The following is a 21,278-nucleotide window of genomic DNA, read 5'->3' on the forward strand; positions in this document are numbered from 1 at the left end:
AGTATCTTTTAGTGATGACCTCTTCCAAAAATACTTAATTCATATTTGTAATGATAATACATAATTTATAATTATGTATAAGTATATAATTATACTTAAAATAAACTAGCATAAAATTGAAAGATTAAAGAGAATGCATGAAGAGACACCAACATCAGTATGGTGGTTACCAGAGGGAAGAAGGGGGGAAGAGAGTAAAGGGTAAAGGGGGTCAAATATATGGTGATGGAAGAAGATTTGACTTTGGGTGGTGGGAACCCAATGCAATATACAGATGATGTGTCATTGAAACGTACTTTGGAAATCTGTATAATCTTATTAACCAATGTCACCTGGATACATTTAATTTTTAAAAAAGGTAATTAAAAAAAGGTGCATGAAGGAATGCTGAGATTAAAAGCAGAGTCTTTCCTTTCTTCTTGTGTTTTGTCTCTTTGGGCTTTTTTCCAGTTAACGAAGCTTTAAGTCACGATTACAATCAGGTTTCTTCCATGCATATATGTGCTCCAGTAACACTAGTAAGATGGCGTTGCAATGCAGTTGCATAGACAAAACTTTCCTTAGAAAAGATCCCTAGGTCTCCACTATGCATATTTTACTTTTTTTTATACATAGAACATGTATATCCTATAGTCTGCTCTTCATTAGCTGTGAATATTTTCTTATGTACCAGAGCTAACTACTTTATATTTAATAAGTATATTTGGAACTTATTAAGATGCATTTTAATTTATATCATGTATTGTCTTTTAATGACTTGCTAAAAACTTGAGATAAATTACATTTATTTGGGCTTTGAAGGAGCCCACTTAAGTTTGACAGAAATGTATTCCTTTAAAATGAATTTTTAAAAGTGAAAATCATAACAGTGGTTATTATATCACCTGTACATCCTGCTTACATGAAAATCCAATTTTATACTATTTGTGCATTATAGTCTGCTAAGACAAAATGCAATATTCAAATCCATAATGTGAAATGGTTATTAAATAAATTGTGATGATCAATTTAGAGCTATAAGAGGAACTTGTTTTTTCTATTATGGAAGCATTGCCTAATAATTAAAAAAAAATGCCAAATATTTCTCCCAAATTTTACTGCACTTTTAAAAAGCTACTATTCCTTATAAATTGTTTATATAAACAGTGACAAAACAACATAGATAAAAACACACACTAAGCCTTTACTTCTGTTTGAATTGTCACACCCTTATTTTTCTCAAATATTTGAATGGCTTCTCTCCCCTGTGTGTATGCCTCTTTTAAACATGACCATATTTACTCCCCTAATATAAAAGGGAAACTGAAGAACCATCATATTGAAGTCTTTTGTTAATTGAGTTAAAGAAAAGGTATTTCTTAAAATAAAACTTTTGGGCTCCTATCAGTGTACCATCTAATTCTCTTTTTCTGGAGCATTTGCTTGTCTTTTGAAGTGAAGATGAAAGATGAATATGACTTTATTATTTACATTTTCATTGTTTTATCTCATTTTTTATAATTATAAAATATTTTAAATATCATTGTGGGTGAATGGTGCCTTTCAAAGTATTCCATTTTTCTTTAAAACTCTCCCCTGTTCATAAATGAAAAGCTACTGTAATACTGTTTAATTCTAGCCTTCCAGCAAACAAAATAGTTTTCTCCCTTTTTTTTCAAATCTCTTTCCTTTTTTTGTTTTATTTTAATCATTATTTAAGTACAGTTTTTTCCCTTTCAGTGCTATTAAAAGTATAATAGCATTATAGTTTTTGTAAAAGTATAAAGAAAAATACCAAGTCAAAGTAATTCCTGGAGAAAGCACCTGAAACTTCACTTCCATTCCTCTCAAATCAGACAGGTCCTGTTGTGTCTACAGCAGTTTCTTTTATTGCTTTATCTTCTCTTATCTCTGCAGCCTTATCAGGGATTCCAGGTTATTCTAGGCTGACACAATAGACTTAATTTCATGGTAAAAATAACTGAACATGATAGATGATAGTGAAGTTAAAGCATTCTCATTTCATAAATGGGATAACAGAAGCTCCATGAAGCTACACAATTTGTCTCAAGATACAGCAACATTACCTCAGAATCAGGTTGCATAATTTTGGTCCTCTTTCCACTACATCATACCATCATTCTGGTTCTAAGAACTTAGTATCAAGTAGGGGCATACATTCATATAGCCAGAGATCAGAGTTTCATAAGAAGACTAACCAGCAGAGGTCAAATGTTCTCAATGACTTGAAACATTCATGGCAGTACTCAGAGGGAAAAATGTGATCATGTGTTTCTGTGTCAAAAATCAGACAAATTTTTCCTGATAGATAAATGTTACCATATCCCTAAATACAAAAGTTGTTTTCAAAATAAGGTTGCATGCCTTCTACAGAATAAGAAGTAAGTAAATTTTAAAAAAAATAAACAGATTTTTAAAAACCCTTAATAAAAGGTGAGGGAGGTAAGACTCTTGGCTAGATGTGTGACTTAGATGGCCTGCATTATCTCCTTGAATTTATTTACTAGTCTCAAGTGAAGGAAAGAACTGTCATACTCAGGTAGAATGATCAGAATGTGCACACTCCAAGTCCTTTATGTATACTTGCCAAGCAGCAGGAAGTACCCATTTTTCTGTTTGCAACTACTGTGATTATTCTTTTTATTTTTTTAGTTAGAAATAAATGTTGGTCTCTGTTACATTTTTCTTTCAGATAACTTAATTGGGAACTTGGCCTGCTAGACTAATTCCATGGAAAAAATAAACAGTGTAACTCAATTTGTTTTCTGGGGTCTTTCTCAAAACCCAGAGGTTGAAGAAATTTGTTTCGTGCTGTTTTCTGTCTTCTACACAGTCATTCTCCTGGGAAACCTCCTCATCATGCTGACAGTTTACATGGGCAACCTTTTCAAGTCTCCTATGTATTTCTTTCTCAACTACCTGTCTTTTGTGGACATTTGCTACTCTTCAGTCACAGCTCCTAAGATGATAGTTGACCTGTTAGCCAAGAACAAAACCATCTCCTATGAAGGGTGCATGATGCAACTCTTTTGGGTACATTTCTTTGGTTGCACAGAGATCTTCATCCTCACTGTAATGGCCTATGATCGTTATGTGGCCATCTGTAAACCTCTATACTATGTGGTCATCATGGACCAGGACAGCTGCAATAAAATGTTACTGGGGACCTGGTTAGGGTGGGTTCCTCCACTCCATCATCCAGGTGGCTCTGGTAGTCCAACTGCCCTTTTGTGGGCCCAATGAGATTGATCACTACTTTTGTGATGTCCACCCCCTGCTGAGCCTTGCCTGTACAGATACGTACGTTGTTGGTGTTGTTGTGACAGTCAACAGTGGGACCATTGCTCTGGGAAGCTTTGTTATTTTGCTAATCTCCTACACTGTCATCCTGGTGTCCCTGAGAAAGCAGTCAGCAGAGGGCAGGCGCAAAGCCCTCTCCACCTGTGGCTCTCACATTGCCGTGGTCATCATCTTTTTTGGTCCCTGTACTTTCATGTATATGCGCCCTGATACTACCTATTCTGAAGATAAGATGGTGGCTATATTTTACACCATTATCACCCCCATGTTAAATCCGCTGATTTATACAATGAGAAATGCTGAAGTAAAGAATGTAATGAAGAAACTATGGGGCAGGAAGGGTTCCTGGGAAGCTAACCATAAACAGGTGGAAGTAGCAATTTAAGCTGGATAATCTTAAATTTCCTCATCTGTACAGTAAAGAAAATAACAATTCATGGGTTTTATGGAGGAAATTGACACATTATACAAAAGTAAATTATTTACTTATCATTATTACGTTATTTGTTCTAGTGCGCTATAATCAGATCATTTTCTGAAATGTTTGGACCAGAAACATCTTATTTAAACTCAGAAACTCACCCAGATCATTCTTAGCATCATTATTTTCTCTCCATTTTTGCCTTACTATTTTCTTTAAAGAATGAGTTTATTGTGAAGTTCTTAAGGCTCTTTTCTAGTGTTTAGAACTGTGATTGCACATACTAATCACTTACTATGTGTATCTTTAGGAAAGAAGTGATACATGAAAAAATAACACAGATCTGACTAAAGCTTGTTTATATAAGCCCTCCAATGTTGGGAACTGCCCTGACTGGTATCAGAAGCTGAAACCCCCGCCTAGGCTAAGGCTAAGGGAACGCTCTTGGAACCATAAGCCAGCAAGGAGACAAAAGCTTATCTCCCTGGCAGGAATGCTGCTTCTGCTGCTTTATTCATAACTGAACCCCAAAAAGCTTGGTCGGTTAGCCAAACACGAGTAAGATTCCCCAAGGGGGGAATGACCTAAGACAGGCATGATAACTTTGGGAGGCCCCCCAAAAGAAGGACTTGGGGGGCTGCAGCAAAAGGGGGTGATGGACCCTCGCTCCTCAGCTTTGACATTGCCTGAGTTCTCATTGTCTGGGAAAAATCTCCTTATCTCTTGGTTGCCTTAGTTCCCTTGCTCCACCTAAGGCTGAAACAATGACAGGGTGGTGCAGCTCTGTGCTGAAAAGGGCGGATTCCCTGGGTGATCAGGCCTAAGAAAGAATATGTAAATTACTGTGAAACCTTCTTTGTTTAGAATGCTCTCAGTTGAATGAGAAGGGTCCTAGGAGGAAGTCTTACAGCTCTTTGACCCCGACTCAAAATAGACCCTCAGACTTCCTTGTTTTCTATGGTTCCTTACTCCCCCCTAATGAGTACTGTACTTTACCTGAATTATTATGCAAAAGAAACCCAATAAAAGCAGGTATAGATGGTAAATCGGTGGTCCCCACTAGGGGGGTGGCCATTCCGTACCTACTTCTTCACAGAAACTGGTCTGTCTCTGTGCATGTTTTCTCTTGCATGTTTTCGGCGAGCCATCTGCAGCATTCCGTGGTCACTGCTGGCCGGTGACCCATGCATCACTCCAAAACAGAATGAAAATAAAACCTAGTAAGGCTGTAGTGGGAGGAAGCATGTCTGCAGAATGTAAAAGAGATAAAACATAGGTATAAAAAATAAATGACTTGATTTCATCTTCTGGTCTTGGGAAAAAAACTTTTCCTTTCTCTAGGACTCATTTTCTTTACCCAAACAATAAGGAAATTGGAAGAAATTACCTCTAAGATCTTTCTTTTAACTGTAACATTCCAATATGTTTCCACTAACCCTGATATTATAGTCTATAGGCTGCCATCCCTATTAACAAAAAGTGACTAACAGGAAAAATTAAGAAAATAATAAAAAGTAAGCCATTGGTGACATAGATGACTATGACTCAGTTGGCAGGGTAAACAGAATTTGCTGAAATGCATGGCTGGGAACTGTATTTTCTCCATGGTCTGAACTGTGCAGTTGTGCTGTCACCCTATTCCAGCTACACATTCCAGAAGGACTTGTTCTGGACAAACACACACATCTTTTTTATATGAACTGATACCTGCTGTGGTGCTACATTTCTTATTCACACAATCAAAGCATTATTTTTCTATAGCAAATGAATGCATCATTAATTACCTCTGCAATTGTTTCCTTGTCCTTCATACAAATCTGATTATTTAAGTAACTGCCTATACCTGCAAGTGTGTTCTGGAGTGTGTGCATGCATGAGCTTTAGGTAAAGGACTGTGCATAGGGGTTTAAAAATTATCTCTGATGTTGATGCATTCATAAAATTAAAGAAAGGAAAGATCCAAGGCAGAAAGACATCTGTATTAAAAATTATAATTAAGCACTGTCTGGGGTGCCTCAGTGGATTGAGAGATGGCCTATGACCCAAAGGATCAACAATTCGATTCCCAGTCAGGGCACATGCCTGGGTTGAAGGCCAAGTCCCCAGTCTGGGGCACACCAGAGACAACCACACATTGATGTTTCTTTCCCCATCTTTCTCCTTCCCTTCCCTTCTCTCTAAAAATAAACAAATATAATCTTTAATTTTAAAAAGAAGTTATAATTAAGAAACTCTTGTTTATTGATTATAAATCCTTCTTTATTGCTCCAGTTTGGTCATATAGTCATGGGGCCTCCACGGGACTTCATTTGCTCAGTTTTAAAATGATGACCAGATCAGCACTTCTCAACCTCAGCTGACCATTGGAATCATCGTGAGGGATTTTTGAGCAGATAATGGTACGTAATCAAAGAGTTTCCAATCCAGTAAGCCTGGATATGAATATCTTGGTTATATCTTTCCAGGGAACCAAGAGGAGACTCTATGAACTCCTCTGTTTGGTATTCCCCCTGAGGAACTTTCGTGAACAAGAACAAGTTTATAAGGTCATTAGTGGAAACTTGAATACTATTTCATAGGTTTCACTTCCTGGTTTTTGAGAGTGATGAGGCTCTCAGTTTTTCCCTTCTTAGGAACTTCAGACCCTCAACATCACTAATATGCCTTGATGGTCAACTCCTTCATACAAAAACATAAAAGCAAGAACATAGTGTACAAAAGTTATCAGATGAATAACATTAATTTTTCCACTGTTTTCTAAACTCAGTTCAAGTTTAGCTCTCTGTGTTCATTAGCCAAGCAGGTAGGGATATCTGACAAGGTCTGTCCAGAAAAAGTCCAGCAATTGTTAATATAATGAGAATTATAATTCTATGTTAACATAATGAGAATGTTGTTTGCACAACATTGATGTAACCTGGCAGCAAAGAAGAGTGGACTGGAATGCACATGTGTGAACAATGATGACTTCATTGTACTGGTCAGTGGGGGTGATAGACACTGTTGAGTGAGCATGTGTACTGTGTAGCCATCACAATCAAAATGAATGAGCAATTAGAGCAATGGATCTGCATCAAATTTTGCTTTAAGCTTGAACATTCCTCTGTGGAAACTATTTGGATGATTCGTGAACCCGCAACTCTGGGCAACTGGTAATTGTCAGCTTCATCACAATAACACACCTGTTCATGCATCATGTCTCCTGTAGAGTTTTTTGGCAAACCGTCAAATCACCCAGATGACTCAGTTCCACTACAGCCCAGATTTGACACCCTGCAACTTCTGGCTTTTCCCAAAACTAAAATCACCTCTGAAAGAGAAGACAGTTCAGACCATCAATGAGTTCAGGAAACTACCACAGGACAGCTGATGGCAATTGGGAGAACTGTGTGGGATCCCATGGTGCCTACTTTGAAGGGGACTGAGGTATCATTGTCCCATGTACAATGTTTCCTGTATCTTGTATCTTCTTCAATAAATGTCTCCATTTGGCATATTACATGGCTGGATGCCACCTGGACAGAACTTGTCTATCCAAAGGTACAGCTCTTTGCATTTCATTGACTCATAGACCTCTTGTGTTCTAAGAACATCCAGTATTATCTAGTCTCAATGTTTCCAAATCTAAATGCCCAATGTGCCATGGACTGCATAAAAATGATCACAGGGCCTTGTTACAAAGACAGGCTTATTAAAATAAACACCAGAACTAGATACTGCCCATACAGCTACAGACGTTTCTGTTCATCTTCACCTTCCAGGGTTGGGTGATCTCCCCAGGAGGAAACATACTAAGGTCACCATCAAAACTAACCCCTGATTTGATCAGCCTTTGTCTTCATCACCCTTTCAATATACTTCATTACTTTTCTGCCTCCCCTTGCTCTAACCTCTCTACTTTTTCAGGTAGTACCTATGTTTCTTTGCAAGAGATAAACTATTGTTAAAAATATTTATCAACCTAGGGCTAATCTCTGCAAATGTAATTCTCACCTGAAAACTTGGATTTCAGTTACACAAGGCACAATGGTTCATTAAGTTTATACAATACAATTTTGCCCTGCCTGGTGTGCCTCAATGGGTTAAGTGCCAGCCTGCAAACCAAAGGGTCACCAGTTCAAATGCCCATCAGAGCATATTCCTGGGTTGCAAGCCAGGTCCCTAGTAGAGGGAGTGTGAGAGGCAATGACACATTGATATTTCTCTCTTTCTCTTTCTCCTTCCCTTCCCATATCTCTAAAAATGAGTAAGTAAAAAATCTTTTTAAAAAAGGTATATACAATACAATTTCTTAATGGAAACTGAGATAAACAGAATGAGCACCAGAAAATATCAGGTCCATGTCTCTCATATTTGATATATTGGGTTCCCCACCCTCTCAGCCTCTGTTCCTCAGGTGTACATTGTGCTAATGAATGACCCTAGAGAATGTCAGAAGTCCCTTGTAATTTGTAAAGCTATAGGATTCTGGTATAAATTAAAGAAAAACCTCAATGTACCAAAGATTACCTTGTCCTAGGCCTGTTTTCAATTGGTTATCTCTGCTTCTTAGTTCAATCTTCTTTATTTCTCCCTAATGTCAGGGCCTACCTGCGTGGAAATTAGACAGATGTGCACAGTGTTAAAGAAACGTCAACATATGCCTTTTGCATAAGGAGCACTGAAGATTAGAAAAATGAACCTGAGAACATCTATCTCTTTAGCATTACCCCTTCTTAAATCAGGGCCTTACACAGGAAGGGACATCTCCTATGTTGCACATTTATAAAAACCATTAGTTTGTTCACTCTTGGACAATTTAAAGATTGGATTATAAATGCAGTCATAAAATTAAATTTCTATCATTGAATAAAAAGTGGTTCATCATCCCATTTGAAACTTATAATGACAGGATATACTATTGATAGGGTACTAAGGCTTAATCATGATAACTTCCATAAGTATAGTGCAAATAGTATAATTACACCACCATTGCAATGTTTTAGATGTATGATTTGTTAATGTAAAGAGTTCCAATATCAAATACTAGTATATATTTTGGCATTGCTTTATTTTTTTATTGCAATGGAAACCTCAAAACAATGGAAGTGCTTAGAACCTCTCTGTCTATCTGAGAGGCATGTCAGTCAAGATATCTGTTTCCTAAAGCAGGGCACAACTGCCAGACCATGCTGTCTTTATGATTTGCCCTGACAAAAGTGCTTATAGGGCTCACCTATGTCTGGGATTATAATATGCAGAGTATTCCAGAATCTCAGGCATAAGTTACTGAATGTTAGAGCTTGAGGAGCCCTGGAGATTGTTTGACCAACTCCCATTGTATAGAGACCTAGGCAGGTAAAGGGAGAGGAATTGAGTGACTGAAGGCCTTCTCTCTTTACACTTGCAGCTTTTGCTGACAACACATCACTCTCTGTCCCTGCTGTTATACCTGTCAACATTAACAATTCTGTGTGTAGAAGGAGACCTACAAAGGGTCACACACCAGAGGCTTCACTTTCCTTCATATAATCCATATCAAACATCACCTTTCCTCATGGCATTCTTCATGTCTGTGTTTCTCAGTTTGCAGAAGGGAGAGTTGAACATGGGGGGAAATCATGGTGTAAAACAGGGCGAAAGCCTTGTTGTTACTGACAGAATAGACCATGGGGACTTAAGTGAAGATGAGAGTCAAGAACATGAACACAACAGTGATGTGTGAGCCACAGGTGGAAAGGGCTTTGCAGCAGCTCTCAGAGGAGCGTGTCCTGGGGGTGGACAGGATGATGAAGTAAGAAATTACCAAGATAGCAAAGGTCAGAATGGACAGCACCCTGGTGGTGGTGGTGACTGCAATAACCACCAGGCTGGTGCTGGTTCAGGCCAGCTTCATCAGGGAGAACACGTCAAAGAAATGGTGGTCTATCTGTTTAGAGCCACTAAGGGAAGTTCGCTAATAATCAGAACATGGAGGGTGGATGGATAAATGCCTCAAAAATTAAGCCATCACAGGACATACCACACCTGTCTGCTCATGATGACCATAGAGTGAAGGGGTCTGCAGATGGCTGCATAGTGACCATATGTCATGACCACCACATGAAGGTCTCAGTGGCACCAAAGAAGTACACATAAAACATCTGGGCCATGCAGCTGTCATGGGGGATAGTCTTCCATGGGGCCAGTAAGTCTGGGATCAGTTTGGGGGACAATGTAGAGGTGAAGCAGATACCCATAAAGGAGAGGTAGCTGAGCAAACTGTGTTGTACAAGGGGCTTTTCACTGAAGCAACTGCCCCTGGTGGTGGAAAGAGTGAGCAGGATTCCTGACAGAATTATAATCTAGCACAGCAAGAGGACCACAAAGCAGGCGACCTTTGCATCCTCATGACTAAATGCTTTCGGGAGGAAAAATCCTGTGCTTGTTGTCATATCCCATGGTTGCTGTTGGTTTGATCATTGGCAGGGGGGAAATTAATATACCTAAAAACTCAACTTGTTGAAATTGGTAATTTATTTTGAAAGTCTCTGATTTATTGAATAAATTTACATTGTTTGTTGTGATACTAATACAATAACAATAATCAGTGCTAGGGATAAGCAGTTACAAAATACATACAATCACTATCCATAAGAAGGGGACTGTTCATTAGGAAAAACAGACTGTAACAATAATAGCACAAATAATCAATCAGTTGCAATCATGGTAAATCCCGAAGTCTCACATATACCATGAACAACAGAAGAAATTCTTAAAAGATGAAACATCCTTTTTAAGAAAAATTTTGGCATGCACATTCAGAATTATACATAAGAGTGATTTTTAAATCTTTGAGATATTTCTTCTTCAAAAGCAGTGAAGTCAGTATCATTTTCAGATCTTCCCAGTGACTAATTTTGTGCTAAATCCCAAAAGTTGAGCAACATCGTCAGACTTCAATGAGCTCATAATATTAAATACTGGACATCTGGGTGACAATTTCAGAAAGTACCTTTAGAATTTTTTCCAAATGAATGAAGTCAGCAAAGAAAAAAACAACTCATAGACACAACAGTATGGTGGTGATTATCAGAGGGTAAATATTTTCACATTAATTGGTTATTGTTTTTAAACTCCCTATCATTAACAACTGTACCTTTACTTCTAGCCCACATGAATATGTCTACCGTAGTTTGGGCCATCTTTGTGACAATTGTAAGAACTCAATGCTAAACATAAATTATTTTTATTGCTATGATTCAAGAGAAAACCTACTATTTCCCCAAAATTCTAAGGGGAATTTCTTTAGAAGAAAAAAAGTAGTTTTTACAAAAAGAATAATGAGTACAATCTCAATAGCCAAAAGTTTTCTAAGATAAAAAGTCGCCTTCAGCCCTGGCTTGGTAGCTTGGTTAGTTAGAGCATCCCTCCAATACACCAAGGTTTTAGGTTAAATCCCTGTTCTGGGTACATAAAAGAATCAATCAATGAATGCATAAATAGATGGAACAAAAATCTGGTCTCTCTCTCTCTTTCTCATTCCCCTCTCTCTCTAAAAACATTTTTTTTAAAGACTCCTTCAGAAATGTGAATTTTCTCATTTTATTCTGTCATTATTCTAGAAGGATCTAGGTAAACATGAGAAAAATTCAAAATATAATCCCAAGAAACAGAAGGGATAGTATCTAGATTATATACATTGTCCCTTAAAACATAAACATCCTACTATTATTTTAATCTGGCACCTCCTTGTGAGTCAGGAAGAACAATCAAGTTGAAAGTCCATGTTCAGATACTAAAAGAACAGTGTAGAATAAATAAGCTGCTAGGAAGAGAATCTTGCCAGACTGTTGATATACATATATAAAGTATAAGTATAAACAGAGAACACTGCAAGTCAACATGAAGCAGTCAAAGAAAGCACCAGATCAAAGTCACAATGCTAGTAGTCAGGCAAGAATGGCTGATACACAGCAGTGAACATCGATGGCTGTTTGTACCTAGGCTGTATCTTCTTTTTTAAATGGACTCTAGCCCTGGCTGTACAGTTCAGTTGCTTAGAGGATTGTCTAATATGCCAAGACTGTAGTTTCTATTCCCAGTCCTCTCTCTCTCTCTCTCTCTCTCTCTCTCTCTCTCTCTCTCTCTCTCTCTCTCCCCCTCTCCCTCTCCCTCTCACAAAATCAATACATAAAAAAGGTATGTTAAAATTGACTCAATATCACTCCATATGTGTGTTTGCATTGCCTATTTTCCTGAAGAAACTAATTCTCATTTCCCGAGTTAGGATTAAATTAACTGCACAATAAGAAGATAATATCCTCTATGGTCTTCTTCTAGATCAGTCCAAACTCTGAAGAACAATTTGAAATATCCATTCATAGTCTGTCATCAGAGACCAGTGCCTTGCTCCAGAACTTCCTCATGGCATTTTTCACTTCTGCGTTTCGCAGCGTATAAATCAAAGGGTTGAGCAAAGGTGTTCCAAGTGTATAAAATATAGCCACCAACTTATCCACAGAGAAGGTGGTTGCAGGGCGGGTGTATATAAATATGCAAGGACCAAAGAACAAGACTACCACAATGATATGGGAGATGCAGGTAGAGAGAGCTTTTCTCCTCCCTTCAGCACTGTGGTTTCTCAGAGAATGCAAGATGAAAATGTAGGAGAACATCAGCGTGACAAAACTCACTGTACAAATGGCCCCACTGTTGGACACCAGGAGCAGATTGATCATGTAGGTGTCTGTACAAGCAAGCTGCAACAAGGGCTGCAAGTCACAAAAATAGTGATCGATCACATTGGGACCACAGAAAGGTAAACTCAAGGCCAGAAAAATCTGAGCTAAAGAATGCACACACGACCCCACCCAGGCCATAGCCACCAACACACCACAGACCTGTCGACTCATGATGGTCATGTAGTGCAGGGGCTTACAGATGGCCACGTAGCGGTCAACAGCCATGAGTATCAGGATGAAGATCTCCAGACAGCCAAAGAAATGGAATGAAAAGACTTGGATTAGGCACTCACTGAAAGAGATTGTGGCGTCCTTCAAAAGGGTGTCCACTATCATTCTTGGGGCTATGGAAGTAGAGAAGCAGGTATCTGATAAAGACAAGTGGAAAAGGAAGAAATACATTGGACTCCCAAGTGCCCGGCTGGTCTTGATAGTAGCCAGAATCAGAAAGTTACCCAGCAATGTCCCCAAATAGAAAAGCAAGAAAGTGACAAACACTATTTTCTTCCTAACAGGATCCTGGGTCAACCCAAGCAGAATGAATTCAGTCACATTGTTATTCAGCTGCATAATTTCACGAATGAGGATGAGGGGTGAGTGTGAAGTTGTTTATCTGCAAAAAAATGAAGGAAGTAATTCATGGTGCAATAGGTGATTTTATGACATATCTTAAGAAAAATAAATATTCCTCAACATAGGCATTTTGGTTGTGGTTTCTTAATGTGTCATCTCAGCATTTTGTCTTTGAACTTGTAATGACCACTTCATAGGGCCCTATGAGTCTCAAATAAGCTTGTGAAATTTATACTTTTCTACAGTGCTCTTCAAATACAACTCTTCTCTGGGAGCCTTTGGTGACCACTTTGTGATAAAGGAAATTCTCTCTCCTCTTCTCTAAAAGCTCCTTTTGTAGCTTTTCTTATAATAGTACATACTAAAATTTAATTATATGTGTGATTCCTTCAGCTTCCTTTTTAAAAATAAGAATCTTTAGAAACTACATTCCTGGGATTTGCTTCTCCATAGTTCCAAACTCAATGTCTTGTACACTGTAGGCACTTCAAGTATTTTTAAAGTGAACATTCTCTAGCACCTTTTACAATATCACATTTATATGATATGTCAGTACTATTCTGATTACTGAACACATTCAGATCATTAACCTACAGTGACCTTCCATCTATTATGTATGCTAAAGAGATAAACATGATCCCAATGTATAAATCCAGGAAAAATATTCTGAGATCAATTTTTAAATAAGTGAGTTAATCAGCTTCACAAGCTGGAGCAGGTGTTGCACTCTGTATGGCCATGGAAGACTGGGGAACGCTGCCACCCAGAGAAATGATTATGTCACACATTTGACACTTTTTACATGAATCCTTGGCCTTTAAAGAATGCAAGGAGAGCTTTGACAGTGTTCATGTCCTCTGATCCTGATGCAGGGTTTAGTGCATGTCTTTGTGGATGATCACATTCACTTTTCCCAGAGGTGCATTAACACCTTTTGTCATGGGGTTCTCAAAGCAATTTGTCCCAAAAAATGGGCAACAATGATCAGATATGAAACAGCATTAGTAAAATAGTGCTTCTTCTAATAACATACCTCAACTTCCCCAGCAAGTTTGGCCAACTTTAGAGTAGCTGGATTTGTCAAAACTATAGCGAACAGATGACATGTTGGGTTGGGAGGTAACAGGAATGAGCTGAAAGGAAAGCCGACAGTGGGGAATAGGTGAGAGAATAGATGAGGGTGGAATACGGAGGGTAGGCATGCCTTCCCATCCTAAAAGTCGCTTTTGTTGCACAGGCCACAGTGAGAATCAGCATTTTCCTCTTCAACTACCCAACCCTCGCTGACTCAGTTCTACTACACTTCTACCTCTGGGAAACTCCCTATACTCATTTCATGTCTATGCAAAATTTACCACTCTCTGCTGGAAAGCTAATAGATTGTATCACAATTCTTCATCCCTCAAAAGCCCAAATTAAAGAACATAAAAACTCCCTCTCATGCACATGACACATTACCTTTCCCTTTCATTGTAGTTTTTCACCTTCACATTGTCATGGTTTCTCTAAACTTTCCACGAGAAGTAGTTATTCAGCCTTTCAGACTTTATCTCAGATGTGTTTTGACTGCAAATTGTGTTCTTATTATACCATTCTAGCAACATGCAAACAGTAATCATTTGAAACTGTGCTATACAACATTCCACTTAAAGCTGTCACTCCTTTATTAACAGTTTCTCCAACTTCTAACTAGATGTATTCTTTTCTAACTTTTAACACACATAATGAGGATGCATCTTGCTCAGCTATCACACATGAAAAGCATTTGAGAACTTGTCTGCACTCTGCCACCTCAAGAAACTTTAGAACATGGAATTCATTTTTCTCTCCCTACACAAGGATGGCTTATCACTTATCTGGAGCTCATAAAATATTTGTTGAATTCAAAAGATTGTTTTATTCCAAAGCTGATTTCCATTCTACCTGTTTACTACATGAACAGTAAACTTCTAAAATCATTTTTTCTGTTCATCTCTCAGAGAAAGTAGGTACAGTATAAGACATACAGAAATGTACTTTTAAACCATGTTGGATTAGTTTGTAATAATACATTTCTGAGTTCAAAGATATCAATCTGTCACTTACCTGTGACAACATTCTAAATTGGTGTCAAGCGTTTTTAGCCCTCTTTAGAAGCAGCTTTCCATGATATACAAGGGGTAAAATCCCTTTCTGCATTCCCAAGGGAAAATTTTAAGGCATAATGACATACAATATTAGCATCCTGGAGAGTGGCATTCCCTAGAGTCCCCTTCCTTCACTAATCAGAAACATCCTACATGTTGTAGTAAACTTAACTGGGGTTTATCTATTTAGACTACAGAAGAGGAAATCAACCCTCCTCAACCTCAGTAACCAAATGCAAACAATGTTTGTGAGGTATTAGGTGCCTCAGGATGACCAAACATATCAGGCGATAGGAGCCCAATACAAAGGATGATTGAAGGTGATAAAGAAAAAACAGGAAGAAGAAATAGAAGTGTCTTTGGTAGAAGAGGAAGTACATCAGCAAGAAACTACTTTGCTCCCATCCAGGGCCCTAAGACGACCTTCCAGCATTTGGAGAAAAAAAAAACGTTTCTATTTCCTCTCATTTATTTGCAAGTATAATCCAAGGAAGGCAGTGTGGTGCCTGAAACCTGAGGTTCAATTCTTACCCAACTTATCTGTATCATATTTGGAGAAAAAAATTGCACACTTAAATAGGCAGGTGTTCTGTGAAGGAAGAAAGTCTTTGAAGCAGACTTTCCCTTATATATTAAATATTATTAAAATATTTGAGCTAGAAATTTAAATCTGAGTTATGTGATTATGATCCTATTAATAAGAAACATATTTATAAAAATGTTTCCATCTAAGTCCACATACCTATATTAATTGTGACTTGTGGATGTTCAGAGAGGCAGGACAGTAAAGCACCTTAGAATATTGCGTGATATCCTAAAGTTCTGTGGTCTCCAGAATTTAGCCTGGGCTCAAAAGCCTACCAAGTAAAACAAGATCTTCTTTTTGGAAAATAATCATGAGATGTATCATCTCTACTCTCTTACTGATTTGTTGCAGACCTCCATAAATAGATGAACCTCCAGAATCTTGAGTCTGCATGTCCTTCAGCAGACAAGAAATTCCTTAAAAGTGAACAGCTCAAAAAGATGTCCTGATTAAAGATAGATTTACCTTAATCTTGTTTTATAATTTAATAATTCAATATGAAGATCGACAGGATAGGGTGAGTAGAGGAATAAGGGAGCACAGAGGATTATTAAGGCAGTAAAACTACTCTGTAGAATACTATCATGATGGATTCATGTCATCATACATTTGTTCAAACTCACAGAATGCACACCACCAAGAGAGAACCGTAAGGTGAACTGTGGACTTGGGTGATTACCATGTGCCAATGTAGGTTCACCAAGGGTAACAAATGCAGTGCTCTGGTAGAGGACATTGATAACGGGGGAAGGCTGTGCATGTGTATATGAGGCTACATATACACAAGGTATATGGATATTCTCTGTACCTTCCACTCACTGTTGCTATGAAACAAAAAAAATGTTCTAAATAATAAGTCTTTAATTTTTTAAAAAATCCAATGTGACTTGTTAGCTTATGTATACACTTTTACACACATGTGCCAAGTGTTTCTCTGAGGTGTAACTCCTTGGGTTCATGAGCTATATTGAGGCAATGATGGTGATGTATTGTTCAGATCATTCTTAGTTACAGACAGCTGGACTGTAGCCCTGCCTTGGGTTCACAAAACAGGGAAGGAAAAGTATATTCCCTGTGGTACATGGCCAACTGTAGTCACTATCTCCTTCCAACATGGACTCATGGTCTCCAAGCCTGATGCAATGCTTTAATTATTTAGAATACTTGGTGCCAAAACTACTTCAACACTAACGGGCACTTTTTTTTTATCAACTCTCCAGTGATACCTTCTTATAGCAACCCAAGATTTCTTGGCAAGCTTTGGTGCTGAATCTTCCTATTGAACTACTGAAAATGGCTCCTACTTGCAGACACAATTCCCCAACATAGTGAATTGGCTGAAGATACTACATCAGCCACCTTGAATGGCATCTCTGGGTCCAGTGACCTGCCCCGGTATGAACTATGTCTGAGCACTCTTTCCTTTCTCCACATTATTGAGTTCATGCCAGCTCTCTGCCTTTACACAAAATATCTTCCTGAGATCCCTCTCCTCACCTTCCTGTCATTCAGAGCACTGGCCCAGCACCGCTGTTTACATACATGGCATTTAAGGTCACCCTTTTAGTGTATGAACAACTGTTTCTCAAATATGAATATCTTGTAAAAGATTTTAAAAAATCATTCTGAGAAGTTCAGCTTCAGCTTGATATTCAGCCCAAATGATTTATCAGCCCAAATGATTCATCAGTGTAAACTTCAGTGTTTGAAAGGCTGAAGAGCTCAATGCCATTCCAGGGTCATTTCTGGTATTTCTGCCCATCAGGGATATGACAGCTTAGGTTACTGTCACATCTATTCAGCAAAATGTTTCTGTTTACAAATCAGTCATGCATTCAGATTCATTGCTAATATATGAACATTTATTCTCAAATATTAGTGAACAATGTAGTCATGACTTAGAGAGAATGTCTCCTTATTTGTTTTATTATTTTCACTTTGGTTCCTTTTGCATATGAAACATGAAGCAGATGGACACTCATATCAATAATGGTAATACTAACTTCTTTTCCAAAATGTGAACTCAGACACAAGAACCACAGCTCCATTGCAAATAACAGCAAATCACCTCAGGAACACCACAAATAAAGTCACAAAGAAAAATGAAATTGCACCACTTTTTCTTCATTCATTTTTTTAAACTAACACACATTATTGATAAAGAATGGAACCCTATCTCTGTTGCTTGCCTCAAACTAATTAATTATATGAATAGGGTTTGCACAGCTCTGTACTAGTAATTGTGGGTATGAATGCACATACACATATAATCCCTTTTTTATTTTTTATTTTTTATTTTATTTTTTATTTTATTGTTGTTTAAGTACAGTGGTCTGCATTTTCACCCCACCTCTCCTCCTCACCCCAGCCATCCCCACCTCACTCCCTTGATTTCACCACCCCTTGCATTTGTCCATGTGTCCCTTATCATTGTTCCTGAAAACCCTTCACCCTTTCCCCCCTCATTATTCCCTCCCATCTCCCCCTCTGTTTACTGTCTACTTATTCTTAATTTCAATGTCTCTGGTTATATGTTGCTTGCTTCTTTGTTTTATTGATTAGGTTCCACTTCAAGGTGAGATCATATGGTATTTGTCTTAAAGTATGTTTTAAAATTTTAATATTTCACTTTTTGTTTGTTTTGGACAGTTATAGAAAATAATGGCCATTGGAAGGGGTTTTGGTGAATTCTTCCAGTAAGATGTTGAAGAAAGTTTCCAGGATAGGGCAGGAAGGATGAGAAGAGAAAACAAAGTTAAGTGCAGGATACTGGATCAAGTTAAAAAATATACAGTCTTTGAACAGAAGGAAAATAAGCTCTTCCTGAAACCACCTGGGGATGGTGGACACTCTAGGTACCACTTCTGTTGCCTACAAAGATTTTCAAAATTCTCTTTTTGATTACTTCCCAGCAGACCATGCTAGAGCAGAAATAACCTAGTGTTCGCAGCTACTGGGGTAAGACTGAAGAACTAACAACTGCCAAGATTTCTACTCGTGCTGAGTGGCATCAGGGAAAGGTGCTAGCACACTGAGTATGTAGGAAGGTTACTGTCATATCAGTGCGGTGTGGAAAGTTAACTCGTCCTGGGTAATATTGGGAATCAGGTTGCAGAGAAGATCCAGAAAAATGGCATTAAAGCTCCCCCTGATGTCTAGGAATCCATGATGAAATGTGTTCTCAGATTAGAATGGACTTTGGCTGGATTTCAAGTCATCATGAGTTTGCTCTTTGTCATTTTGGAATTGGCATTGGCAAACTCTAATCTGGGGGTCTATGGATTCTTGGAACAGAAGCAAATGCTTTTCTCAGTTATTTGGGCACTTCTGCTTCCATCCCAGTTGTGAAAAGTGGCAAAACCAACTAGCTGTATGGATGTAAACTCAAGTATTTTAAAGATGTCACTCTACTGTCTCCTAGTTTACACTGTTTCTGGTGAGAATTCTGCTGTAATTTTTATCTTTATTTCCCTGTGCACCAGTGCCTTTTCTCTTTAGCTCCTTTTAACAATTTGCTGCTGCTTTTGATCAATTTATTATAATTTACCTTTTATTGTAATTTCCATGATTTTTATGCTTGGGATTTGTTAGATTCTTGGGTTTATGCATATACAGCTTTTATTAAACTTGAGGGAAACTTGCCCTGGCTGTTGTAGCTCAGTGGATTGAGCATGGGGGGCAAACTAAAAGGTCGCTGTTTCCATTCCCAGTCAGGGCACATGCCTGGGTTGCAGGCTGGGTCCCCAGTGGGGACCACCTGAGAGGCAACCACACATTGATGTTTCTCTCCCCGTCTTTCTCCCTCCCTTCCCCTCTAAATATAAATCAATAAACTTCATAATTAATTAATTAATTAATTGGGGGGGGGATTGGCTGATATTTCTTTTAGCATTTTTCCCTGTCTTTCCTCCCATTCATTCTATTCTTTGACAATTTCCAAATCAAGTAAAGGAACAGCCACACAATCTCATCCTTGCCCAGGTTGGGGCATCCTGGTTCACGGTCATTTCTATAGCTCTCCAACCCTTTTATTATTTTGACCTTCATTATTATTCTTCCCACAAGGTGTTGCTTTAACAAACTAGTCACAGCTCTGAGTTTCACCTCATCATAGAAGATATTGTAGATTTGCTTGTCTTCAGGAAATATTAATGTACACATTTTTAACCAAGCTGTGCTTCATCCTTTGATTCTAGTCTATTTATTCCATTATGTTTCTCTTATCTTTTCTAATCAAGCCCTTATCTAAAATATAAGATCTGGGATCTCTATTATTTAATAATGAGAAGGAAATTCCTGAAGCTTTCTGAGTTATCATTTAGTCACAAATAAACATTTTTCTCACTCTATAATAAATTTGAAGGAATAACAAGAGATAAGAATTTAGGTTTTATTTTGAGTGTCTCGGTTACTTGAGAATCATTTTCACTTAAGTATAATCTTCATAAGACCAGATTCAAATGCTCTCAAAACAGAACTGTAAGAAATTAGGAAAATTCTTCATTTGAAAGAAGTATGAAACTAAATAGGTATTTCTGAATATGGCATTGAGAGCTCTGAAAAATGTCCCATTTGGGACTAAAATATTTATTATGCCACTGCTTACCTGAACCAGAACTATTGGGACTCTTTGGTGCAATATAATATTTTGTCTTCAGCTGATGGAAATGCTTCACATACTTATGAGTTTATTGTGTCTCTTTCTCAATAGTCCATATGACTAGGAGTAATACTTTCTGGTGCCAACTTGATGGTAATTATAAACCTCGGTACTGAAATGGCATGACAGTACTTGATTATGAGATTATGAAGTTGAAGTGGAGTTGGTGGGGGATGTGAATTATGCACATGGATTAGGTTGTCTTCCATATGAAAAAACACATTTTAAAATATTCTCCTGTAAAACTAAAAGACCAAATTTGAGAAGTACTAGGCCTCACTTTTAATACCAGATTCTTCTCCAAAAATCTGAATTTTGACTTTTGAGATACTATAGAAACAAACAACAAAAACAAAACTTCTTTCTTGATACCCAAATAAACATAAGAGCCAAGGAAAATTATTTGCCTGCAAATGTTCATACACCCAAAAGTAATGCTCAGGAAATAAGAAAGATAAAGCTCTTTCTCTCCCAACTGGACAAGATTTCTGCTTCCCTTTCTCCTTTTCTCTCTCTTCATCATGCATGTTTCTCTGTCCTCCCTCCTTTCCTGACCTTCACTTATTTCTGCTGCCAAACCCTCTACTGCCTCTTCCTTTCCTTTGTGAGGAGCAGTGGAAAGACCCCAAAGAGCAATTGACTCACTGACAGCACTGTCTTGCCCAAATATCACAGTCCTCCCTCCCTCACCATGCACAGAATTAATTTTGAGAGGTTTTCCAGGGACAGTGTAGGTTTTCACTTCTGTTTCCAGTTTTTATCGGAGTTGGAGGGTTCATCAGTGTAGACACCCCCAGTGAAGGAGGCTCAGGAACAGATTTCCAGAGGAGTAATTTCTCAGAACATCTTTTCTAATCATCAGCTTGTCTATATGGCACCCTTGAGTCTGTCAGTGTCCATGCCCTAGGGA

At 38.1% G+C, this 21,278-nt stretch overlaps 2 protein-coding genes across 2 annotated transcripts; one reads left to right on the forward strand and one right to left on the reverse strand.

Annotated features, from left to right (window-relative positions):
• The first annotated feature begins 2,715 nt into the window (after window positions 1-2,715).
• LOC123832446 (olfactory receptor 4S2-like) lies at window positions 2,716-3,685 on the forward strand. The gene is given in 2 exon segments (XM_045860094.1): window positions 2,716-3,174; window positions 3,176-3,685. Coding segments are annotated over 2 exon segments (954 nt in total). The 5' UTR covers window positions 2,716-2,730.
• An 8,375-nt stretch (window positions 3,686-12,060) lies between these two features.
• On the reverse strand, window positions 12,061-12,993 carry LOC123832447 (olfactory receptor 4C16-like). Its single transcript, XM_045860095.1, has one exon. The coding sequence runs from the start codon at window positions 12,991-12,993 to the stop codon at window positions 12,061-12,063; it is 933 nt and encodes a 310-aa protein (XP_045716051.1).
• Window positions 12,994-21,278: the final 8,285 nt, after the last annotated feature.

Source organism: Phyllostomus hastatus, unplaced genomic scaffold, assembly GCF_019186645.2.
Source record: "Phyllostomus hastatus isolate PE091 unplaced genomic scaffold, TTU_PhHast_1.1 phas_scaffold_190, whole genome shotgun sequence".
In the NCBI taxonomy this organism is placed as follows: domain Eukaryota; kingdom Metazoa; phylum Chordata; class Mammalia; order Chiroptera; family Phyllostomidae; genus Phyllostomus; species Phyllostomus hastatus.